This window comes from Pteropus vampyrus, unplaced genomic scaffold (genome assembly GCF_000151845.1).
Source record: "Pteropus vampyrus isolate Shadow unplaced genomic scaffold, Pvam_2.0 Scaffold212, whole genome shotgun sequence".
NCBI lineage: Eukaryota > Metazoa > Chordata > Mammalia > Chiroptera > Pteropodidae > Pteropus > Pteropus vampyrus.
The window spans coordinates 1383310-1393946 of record NW_011888993.1 but is presented as its reverse complement, the minus strand read 5'-3'; the positions used below and the strand labels follow the sequence as shown (position 1 = coordinate 1393946).

Sequence of the window (10637 nt, the reverse complement as noted above, 5' to 3'; positions counted from 1 at the left end):
TCAGGCACCCGTGTTCTTGTGTGGCTCAAGACCCAGAAGCATACGTCAGGCACCAGGGTGGGGTGGGCTCCGCCTGAGTGCCGACCGCCCTGCTAGGCCCAACCAGGGTGGGCTGCAGAGGGGAACACCGGGTCTGACCTGGCAGGAAGCTAGGCCCAGCCAGATGGGTAGTGTCCCATGGGGTCCTTTATTGTAAGGTCCTCTCGCTGTGCCTGGCTCTGTAGAAACAGACCCTCCTGGAGCTTCTAGCTAGGTGGGAAGATGGAGAATTAAACCGCCGATGTGACCCACAGAAAGTTGGGGTGCTGGGCAGGGAGGCAGTCAGGGTTAGCTTCCTGAGGAGGTGGCCTTTGGCCTGGGAGCTGGTGGCTCCCTGCTGAGTGGCTGTGCGGCGCGGGGGCGGGGGGCGGGGGGGGGGGGTCAACCGCTGCCCACCGGCCCGCCCCCTCCGCACCCAGAACCTGAACCAGAACCCTCGGACGCTGCTGCCCAAGTTCTACGGGCTGTACTGCGTGCAGTCGGGCGGCAAGAACATCCGCGTGGCCGTCATGAACAACGTGCTGCCGCGCGCGGTGCACATGCACCTCAAGTTCGACCTCAAGGGCTCCACGTACAAGCGGCGGGCCAGCAAGAAGGAGCGCGAGAAGAGCGCGCCCACCTACAAGGACCTGGACTTCATCCAGGACATGCCCGAGGGGCTCCTGCTGGACGCGGACACCTTCTCCGCGCTCGTCAAGACGCTCCAGCGCGACTGCCTGGTGAGCCCGGGGGCGCCCACTCTCTGTGGTTGGGGGTGCTGGCGGAAGCCGCTCAGAGTGAGCCGAGGCCAGCAGCGCGGCCGGGCCCCTCCCGCTTCCCGCCCGGCCACGGAGCGGTGCATGCTGGCTGCGTGGCTCGGTGCTGCCCTCGTCCACAGCTGGCTGCTCTGTAGGGACAGAAACTGTCCTGCGGGGCTTTTCACCAGCCTTCACCATCCTGACGGCCCCCCTCCCCCAGAGCGCCAGCTTGTCAGGGCTGGCTGTGTCCTCTGTGGCCCTCTGCTCCGCACCTCGGCTCCCGCCCCTTTCAAAACAACACAAAGTCCCCAGAAAACCTCCCCAGTGTCTCGGGGCCTTGCGGCTTCCGGGACTGCGGCCCGAGCCCAGGTGTGCACGTGTGGTGCCTGGGCTCCGCCCTAGGGCCCGGAGCAGGTGGCGTGCACAGCACCCGGACCCCCAGGGAGCAGAGCTGGCTGCTCTGTGGGAAGAGACTGTCCTGGCCACACGGGGACCCCCAGGCCACCCCACGGGCCAGTCCGAGCTCTCATCATCTACCCCACACACCTTGGTCCCCCGGTCTCTGGGACTGGGATTGCGACGGTCTCCCCACGTGACGGGACTGAGTGCTCGCTGCCAGATTGGGGGGGCAGCTGCATGTCCTGACCCCCCACCCCCCGCCGGCAGGTGCTGGAGAGCTTCAAGATCATGGACTACAGCCTGCTCCTGGGCGTGCACAACATCGACCAGCAGGAGCGGCAGCGGCAGGCCGAGGGCGCCCAGAGCACGGCGGACGAGAAGCGGCCACTGGGCCAGAAGGCGCTGTACTCCACAGCCATGGAGTCCATCCAGGGCGGGGCTGCACGCGGGGAGGCCATCGAGACAGACGACACGTAGGTGGCGGGGCGGGGGGCTGGCGGGGCTCCCAGCTCTGGTCTGCCCACGCGCTCTCGCCAGGCGTGAGCACGGGCGGGAGAGTTGGCATGGAGGCCGGAGATGACAAAGCAAATGAGGCCAGAAGCCTGTGTGTGGCCGGTCTCTGGTTTGCACACAGGGACAGCAGTGTCCGCCCACCGGGCCCCGTGAGAGTCTGACAGGTGACACACAGCTATGGCTTGGTGTTCTGACCACAGTCAGTGGGTTAAGGCCATTGGCCGTCCACGTGGGAAACACAGATGTCCCCTTTCTCTTGCTGGACCCCACTGTATGAAGCGCCCCTAGACAAGTGTTGGAAGGCGGAGCCGACTGGGGATGAGGGGGCCCCTCGACGTCAGGGAACACACCCAGAACTCGCCAGGGGCAGGGTCCACAGCACCGCGTCCCCAGAGGCAAGAGGCTGCCACACCCGATGACGAGGTCATGGAGCTCAGGAGCGTGTCCCCCACTCAGCCTCAGCCGCCCAACCTGGTCCTGCCCTGGGGACTCGGGGAGGCAGTCACGGCCTGTCTTCCTCGTTGGCACTGGGGACACTGGGACTGGGTCATTCTTTGTGGGGGCTGTCCTGGGCACTGTGGGGTGTTGAGCAGCATCCCTAGCCCCGTACATTTAATGCCAGGAGCACCCCTAGTCGTGAGAACCAGACACGTCCCCAGACATGTTCCACTGCCCCTCGTAACCACGCACTGACCACGCCAGGGACCGGCTGGACTCTCCACCTCCATTGCTCTATTCTGTCTTCGTGGGTGCCTGGAGGAGAGGGTGGCACCCTATCTCCAGCTGGGGAAACGACAGCTCAGCGGTTGGGCGGAGGGAGCTTCCCGGGTGCACAGCCCTCTGGAAGTGGGTCCGAGGCTTGACTCCGGCCCAGCTGCTGCAGTTGGTCGCCAGCTGCAGAGGACAGAGGGGGAGCCAGGCGCAGGGCTGTGACCGAGGCGAGGTGGGGCGTCTTGGCATGAGCAAAGGCCCTGCGCAGCTGGCCCTGACCTCAGACTAACCTGGCGTTTGTAGGGTCTGCACAGGGCCTGGCAGGGGATGGCAGGGCGTGCAGGTGAGCTCAGCGGTGCATGGAGTGCAGTGAGCAGAGCCTGGGCCTGGTGGGTCTGGGGCCGTGGCGCCTTTGGGACAGCTGCTGCACCGTGTGACCTCACCGAGCACACTGGATCGGGCGCGTGCAGGTCTGGGGCCGCGTGAGGTGACCGACTTCCCAGGTTGCACCCAAGGGCCCTCGAGGCTCTGCTTGGGGGTGCGTGCATATGTGTGATGTGTGTGCAGGTGTGTATGCATGTGTGTGCAGGAGTGCACTGTGAGTGTTCTTGTGTGCGCGCATGCACGCATGTGTGTGCAGGTTGCACGTGTGCACGTGAGTGCGTTCCGTGGGTGTGTGCCTCCCTGTGTAGGCACGTGCGTGCGTGCGTGCACTGCGGCAGCCTTGGGCCTCCAGCTTTGAACCGGTGAGCTGGCTGGGAGAGCTGCTCGGCCCCATGCCAGGAGGGTTTCCCAGGTGCTGGGACCTCCTCTGAGTGTCCAGTCACATGGCCCCTGCAGGGCCTGTGGATTCTCAAGCTAGGACCCTTCAGTCCTGCCTGCTCCTCCCTCCACTTGTCTCCCCCCGCGTCCTAGCCCGCGGCCCCCCGCCCGTCCCCGCGGCTGCTGACGACACTCTGGGCTCTGTCCCCAGGATGGGCGGGATCCCCGCCGTGAACGGCCGAGGGGAGCGTCTGCTGCTGCACATCGGCATCATCGACATCCTGCAGTCCTACAGGTGGGTGTCCGGCCCCCGTGCGTGCTTGCCCAGCAGCCGGCGCTGTCTCCTCGTAGGGCTCCTTGTGCCTCCCAAGGCGCCTGCTTGGCAGCCCTCCGGGTCCCTCACCCAGAGATTCCACTGCCGGAGTCCACCGTGGGGACTCAGCAGTGGCAGGGACAGGGCCAGGCTGGCACGGGGCGGTGGGGTGTCACCAGCTGATCATCCACGCAGCCCTGTCAGTCGAGCACCTACTGTGTGCCAGTGTGGGGCCCACGAGCAAGACGAAACGCCCCGTGTCTGTGAAGCGTGCCATCTCTGAAAAGCTACGACAGGAAGAAACGCACACGCCGACACCGCGCGGTCTGGAGCGCGGATGTGGGCGTGGCAATGCCTCGAGGAGCCGGCCCCCGAGCTCCGCCTGGACCCGAAGGCTCGGCTGACATTCGGGGCGTTTTCTCTCTGCAGGTTCATCAAGAAGCTGGAGCACACCTGGAAGGCTCTTGTTCACGACGGGGTGAGCGTCATTCATTCATTCCCCCGTCCACTCGTTCTGTCTGCCAGTCCACAAACGTAGTGACCGGCTCTCTGGTCCAGGCACAGGTGCTGAAGCCAAGAAACATGTCCACGCTCCCGGGAGTCGCTGTCTGGTGGTGGTGTCCCCTTCCTGGACAGTCACAGGCCAAGGGATCAGGGTTTGAACCCTCTGTGAGGGGAATGGGGAGGCTTCCTGGAGGAGACCCAGTAGATTGGAAGGGCTCCCGAGGACAGCCTGACCTGGAAGGTCAGGGGCTGGCAGGACAAAGAAAAATCCGGAAACGCACTGTAGAGGGTGTCTTGGGCCAGCGGGCAGCACCACACAGCTCTGACCCCTGGTGCCACGTGGGCACGTGACCCAGAACGTCTCGGGAAAAACTCGCAGAGCACTTCTTCCTGAGCACTGGCAACGTGTCAGCACTGGCAGAGAATTTTTTCTAAATGTGAAAGGCCGTGAAGAGTAATCCCCAGAGGCCAGAAAGAGCCCACCTGTGGGCTCTAGGCAGCCCTTGCACGCCTGGTCCAGCTGCGCCAATAGCCAGCCCGGCAGATTAGTTCTTACTAAAGTGTGAAGGGCTGTCCATGTACCTGCAGTCTGTAAAATCCGTGATCCCAACAACCCTCACACCCCTCAGAGTGTGTCCAGAGTCTAGGCAGAAGCTTTTAGAACGTTCATTGAGAAAGTCCAGGTGGTAGCCGGATGGCAGGAGACTCTTCAGCAGTGTTACAAAGCCACAGTGGACAGGAGGGCTGTCTGTCAAGTGCTGATACACGTGGCTGTAACCCCCCAAATAGAGATTAGGTCAGCCCAGGAGGGCCCCAGCTGTCAATCACAGTGACCATGTCAATCACCAGGGTGGTGGCTCCCGGATGCCAGGTGCCCGGCTCCTGCCGTACTGCCACACACTCTGAGGCATTGCCCTTGGCCCTTGGCCCCTGGCCCGGTGGCTGGCCCCACCTCCCACCCTGAGGGAGGCTGGGGAGCACAGGGGTGGCACCCGCCGTCTGAGAGCAGAGGGGACGCACCGTCTGGCTCGTGCGTGTTGGCCAGATCAGGGCCAGCACAGGACGGCCGGGGATCGTCACCGCCCTGGGAGTCTGCGCATCCAAACAGGTTGTTACATTACAGCAGGGGGAGGACACTGGGCCGCATCTGGGGCAGCCTGTGGTTGTCACACCGGGGCTGCTCCTGGCATCAAGGGGGTGGGGTCCAGGGATGCTGCTCATCACCCCACAGTGCCCTGACAGCCCCCCAGAGAGTACTTCTGCCCTGATGTCCCCAGTGTCCCCAGTGCCGAGGGCGGACCATAACCAAGGAAGGTAGGGGACTGGATCTGGGGGTGCAGCAAAGGTGTCGCAGCCTCAGGGGCCCAACATTTATTGAGCGCCGACTGTGTGCTGGGCCCCGCCCCGTGTCAGTCCTGGTGAGGGCAGAGGCGTCTGGTCTCCCTCCTGCACAAATGAGGAGACAGCCACCAGGAGGGTGTCACACTGCCCGAGGTCACAGGGGTCACCGGGGTGGGAGCCCTGGCGCCGCTGGGTCTGCCTAGCACCGGGGAGCACAGCGTCCACTGGGCACAGCCGATCGGCTCTGTCCTTGGGGCGGGCGTGGCGTGTGCCAATAAAACCTTACAAAACGGGCATCGGGCTTCGCAGACCCTACTTTAGATAATTCCACTAGTTCTTTTGATGTTAATTAATTAATTAAAACTTTTTTCACAGTAGAAAAAGGAAAGTTGTATTAGAAGGGAAAGCATACTTCCAGACACAGAAGCGGGCCCGAGCAAGAGACACATGGGTCAAAAAATTCAAAATACAGATGGGTTTATGACGTGAAAACCTCCCTCCTGCCCCTCTCCCTGCCACCGTCCCCTGATCCCTGGGTCCCCTCCAGGAAGCCCTGTGCCATGGCCCCCCCCACAGAGATCTGTCCTGGCCGTCCTGCCTCACGCCCCTGCTGGCCCTCGGGCCTCTGCCTCTCTTCCCAGGACACGGTCTCCGTCCACCGGCCCAGCTTCTATGCCGAGCGCTTCTTCAAGTTCATGAGCAACACGGTCTTTCGGAAGAACTCCTGTGAGTCGCCCTGGCCCTTTGGGCAGCAGGGACCCGGGGCTCGGGGAGAGGAAAGTGGGGCCCGGGCGCCTTGTCCCGCCACTTGGTCAGCCTTGGGCATCTGTCAGAGACCTGGCCCTCACAGCAGGGTAGTCAGGCAGCCGCCCCTCAAGGGGCAGTGCCAGCCCTGGTGCCCGCTGTCCGAATTTGAGCCCTGGCTACACTTCGTCCTGCCTGTGTGTCCTCGAGTCACTGGTGGTCACAGGCCTGTTTTGCCGGCTGTGCAGAGGTGTGAGGGCTGCACGTGTCTACACACGTGAGAGGTGGCCTTGGCCCTCAGCCTTGTGCCATCGCCAAGGTGGCTAGTCATGGGTCTCACTAGACATTGTCAGGGAGACTACAGGATGAACAGCGGTGGGTGGTCCCGGAGGGTCTCACATCTGTGCTGGGTCTCAGGAGTCCCAAACTTTGTGACCGTTCCAGGCTGGGGTCCCATATGCCGCTGGAAGGGGTTTTGTCCTCACGTAGCTGTCTGTCATCTGCCCCCCCAAAATCAAGGTGCTTGTTGGCTTTGGTCACTGTGTCCCCAGTGTCCAGCTAGGGGTCTGGCACACAGTAGTTGCTCAGTAACTGTCTATGTGTACCTCATCCCCCCACCTGGGGACACACGGGGTGCCTTACACGCGGGGCCCCTTGCCCAGCCGGGCCAGCCCTGTGGGCTGGGAGCCCCTGCCGCCTGGGGCCTGCAGAACAAGGCAGCTCTGTGTTTTGTGACACCTGGTCAGTAGCCTGAGAGCGACTGGTGGGAACACTGGCACCACGAACCCGGCTTCGTCCCCAGAGTCGGTTAACTGCACCAGCACGCCACCCCCCGGAACCTTCTTGAGGTGTCATTCCCACTGGTCCAGAGGAGTTTGCTGGCCTTCGGGGACTGGGTGGCTGTGCACAGGGAAAACCGAGCGCCTGCCGTGTGCCGGGAGCTGTGAGGGCAGAGGTCACGAGGAGGAGTGAGAATAGGAAGGTGGCGGGTGCCGATGGGCCAGGCCCGGTGCAGAGGGCGCTAAGGGTTTACCTGCCTCGCTCGACCCTATTGCAGACAAGGACATGGGGGCCAAGAGGCCACGCAGCCTGGCTTGGGGTCAGCCCATTGCACTGAGTCCCGCACTGCCCAGTGCCTCCCATTTCCTGTCTGAACGTTGGGCCACAGCTGGGGTAGGCTGTGACAAAGGGGATGAGACCCCAAAATGCTCAGTAAAGGTTGGCAGCTGCTGACTGGGCTGCTGTTTCTGGAGGTCCAGGGAGGGGGTGCCAGAGCCAGGTAGGCAGCAGGGCGGGGCTTTCTCTGGGAAGAGGGGTTCTTGCCGGGGGCTCGAGGGACAGGCTGGAGGTGGAGCGCCCCCCGGCCCCAGTGCAGAGGAGAGATGGGCTTGGCGGGGCCCTGCCTCGGTGTTGCCGTCCCCAGTACGCCAACCACCCACCCTGTGCAGCCTTGAAGTCGTCACCGTCCAAGAAGGGCCGCGGTGCCTTGCTGGCCGTCAAGCCCCTGGGGCCCACGGCCGCCTTCTCGGCCAGCCAGATCCCCAGCGAGCGGGAGGACACGCAGTACGACCTGCGGGGGGCACGCAGCTACCCGACGCTGGAGGACGAAGGTGACCGGCCGCAGGAGTGGGCGCACTGTGACGGGAGAGGGAGGGAGGCTGCCGTCCCTGGGGCACTGGGCGGAGTGGGGAGCAGCAGCAGCCATGCCTGCGCCTTGAGGACTGGCCCCCTGAAGTTGGGCCAACCCCAGAGGGTGCGGCCTGGGTAGCAGTCACCCCCCTCCTCCAATCCAAGATCTGCAGCTGTCTGGGGAGTGGGGAGTGGGGAGCAGCTGGGACTGGGCCTCGGGGAGAGCTGATCATAGAAGGTGCCACCAGGGAGGTGACAGTCTCCCTTCATATCACCAGCGTCACACACTGACCTAGAGGGATGAGGCGCTGGGTGGGGTCAGGCCCTTGTGGCAACGAGGGTCCAGGATTCCAGGCAGGGAGGGTAGGGAATGGCCCTGAGGGAGGCAGGAGTTGCCTGTGCCAAGGCCCTGGGGCCGCACGGGGCCTGGCCTGTAGGAGGGACAGTGAGGTCTGTGTGGCTGGAGCAAAGTAGGGGGAGGGAGGAGGTAGGGGGAGGGGCCCGGCAGGACTGCTGGGAGGTGGTTTGGGGTTCTGAGAACCTTGGGAAGCTGCTGGAGCCCCTTGTGGGGGAAGAACAGAGTGTGGGTGGCGGTGGGAGCCGCAGGGCAGCCCTGGGGCCTGGCTCCCAAAGGTGCCCACCACCTTGTCCCCGCAGGCCGGCCTGACCTCCTGCCCTGCACACCGCCTTCCTTTGAGGAGGCCACCACCGCCTCCATCGCCACAACCCTGTCCTCCACGTCCCTTTCCATCCCAGAACGGTCCCCCTCTGAGACCTCGGAGCAGCCACGGTACAGGTGAGCGGAAGGGGGCGTGTCTCTGAGACTCAGGGGTGGGGCTGCATCCCCCAGAGGCGGGGCTGGGGCGGGGCCTGGGCGGGAGGCCTCGCCCACCTGTGCCACCTGTTTTGCTTACCTGCAGGCGGCGCACACAGTCCTCTGGACCGGAAAGCAGGTGAGATGAGACTCCAGCCCGCTCCCCTCCTGTCGCCTCTCCCGTCCCCATCGTCTCCCCAGCTCCTCCCCCGCACAGCCCCCCTCCACATTTCCGCCTGGAGCCCCTCCCTCCGCTCTCCTTGGTACAGATCTGTTGATCCTCAGGCTCTAGAACCGCACAGAACGTGGAGTCAGCTTGTGTTTCTCTTCTGCCTGGGGACCCAGACAACACCCCTCTCCCCCGTGCCTATTGATCCTTGTTTTTTCTTTTTTATCCTAAAAAATGCAAAAGGAAACTTAGTGAATCGCCGGCCCCTGCCCTAGCCGGGTCCCCTCCCTGGCAGCATACCCTGGGCGGGGCTTTTTGTTTATTTCTGGAGATAATTGTCTGACTGTACGAGCAAACATACACTTGGGCCTATCTTTCCTTTTTGTTTTGACACGAGCAGTGGCTCTGTCCCCCCCTCCCCTTGCTTTGTCACTTTCCAGATGTAGGTCGCCCCTGTGAGCATGTGGAACCTTGCCCTTGGCGGACACTTCGGTTGCTCTCAGTTGTTTGATCTTGTCACATCACTGCAATGACTGGGGGTTGCCTTCTGCAATTAGTTTTTTGGGAGATAATTCCTGTCGGTTGAAAACAAAGTCGTGGTACAAAGCACATTCGGTGGGAAGTACTTCTCCCTTTGTCCAGCCGCCCACGGACAGCAGCAGCCTTTCTGCCTGGCTGTCGGAAGGTTCTGACCCACCTACATCAGGGGCCTTGGCTTCTGGGGGCTCTCTGAATCCCACCCATCCCTAATCCAGGTCCCCACTCACTCATTATGCCCCTGCTGGTGCCAGAGTCAACAGGATGGCCCCAGGAAAAGACCAGTCGCTGCCCCTCACGTCCCCCAGAGGGACCAGGGGTGAGCTGGCCGGGCGCTGCCCGCATTCCGCCCTACCTGGACCGCAGTCGGCTGCCTGGGCAAGCTCAGCGGGCGCTCCGGAGGGCTGAGCGGGGGATTGCCGTTGCCTCTAGGCCCCAGGAGGAAGCACACGCAGAAGAGGACCTGCAGCAGATCACGGTGCAGGTGGAGCCGGCGTGTAGCGTGGAGATAGTGGTCCCCAAGGAGGAGGACGAGGGGTGAGTGGCCACCTAGTATGCTTACTAGTTGTGTGGTTCCTGTGCTCACTTCTGCTCCAATCCCGTTAGCCAAGCGTAGTCACGTGACAGCCGGCAGCGAGGCACGCTGGGAACTGTAGTCTGCATTCTGGGGAGCAGGGGCCGAGAATGGGGCTTCAGTCGTTGGGGTGTCGGGAACCTCAGATTCACAGAGCTGCAAGTAATTCGCTAGTCTTAAGATTGTCCCTCGCCTGCGGGCTGTGGCTCCTTTCCCCCTCCCGCCCTCGCCGTCAGCCTTCCCCCGGCTTGTGAGACGGGGACTGGCCAGCTCCTCCCGGGAGCCACCTTCGGGCCTGGTCTCCTTCCTCCTGCTGTGCGGTCTTTTCATTTCGTGCACTTAAACTTGTCAAGAATTTCATCCTTCTAACTTATGGTTGGTTTTCTCGCTTGTTTATTTTCCTCAGTGTAGGTTTAGCGGTTAAGGTTTTTTTTTTTGTTCTTTCTTTAATGATGAAATGCTTGAGACTATGCATTTTCCTCTGAGTACTGCTTTTGCTGTGTCTCAACAGTTTTGACATGAAGCAGTTTCTTTTAATGCTGGCTCCTGTAGGTAGTTAGTGACTTTCCTTTTAATGTCCCCTTTGAGCCAAGGCAGTGATTTTCAACCACCTGCGACTAGTCCTGCCACCAGGGGACACTGGGAGGTTGGGGACATGTATGCCTGTCACACTGTGGGGCTCCTGGCATCAAGTGGGTGGGGCCAGGGATGCTGCTCAGCACCCCGCAGTGCCCGGATGGCCAGCAGAGAGTGACCTGGCCCAATAACGACAGTGCTGTGGGGGCCCCGGACTGAGATTCATTTAGCAGTGTCTCTCCACTTCTGGGCGCTTAAGGATTTTTTTTTTTTTT

At 62.5% G+C, this 10637-nt stretch overlaps 1 protein-coding gene across 1 annotated transcript in view; it reads left to right on the top strand.

Moving 5' to 3' along the window:
• PIP5K1C (phosphatidylinositol-4-phosphate 5-kinase type 1 gamma) overlaps positions 1–10637 on the top strand; it is a 20703-nt gene that overhangs the window by 4446 nt on the left and 5620 nt on the right. The window contains exons 5-13 of the mRNA XM_023538116.1: positions 382–758; positions 1443–1648; positions 3373–3456; positions 3904–3952; positions 5961–6045; positions 7512–7673; positions 8350–8488; positions 8613–8645; positions 9645–9750. Coding sequence (XP_023393884.1) covers positions 382–758; positions 1443–1648; positions 3373–3456; positions 3904–3952; positions 5961–6045; positions 7512–7673; positions 8350–8488; positions 8613–8645; positions 9645–9750 — 1241 coding nt within the window. The remainder of the gene's footprint in view (positions 1–381; positions 759–1442; positions 1649–3372; positions 3457–3903; positions 3953–5960; positions 6046–7511; positions 7674–8349; positions 8489–8612; positions 8646–9644; positions 9751–10637) is intronic.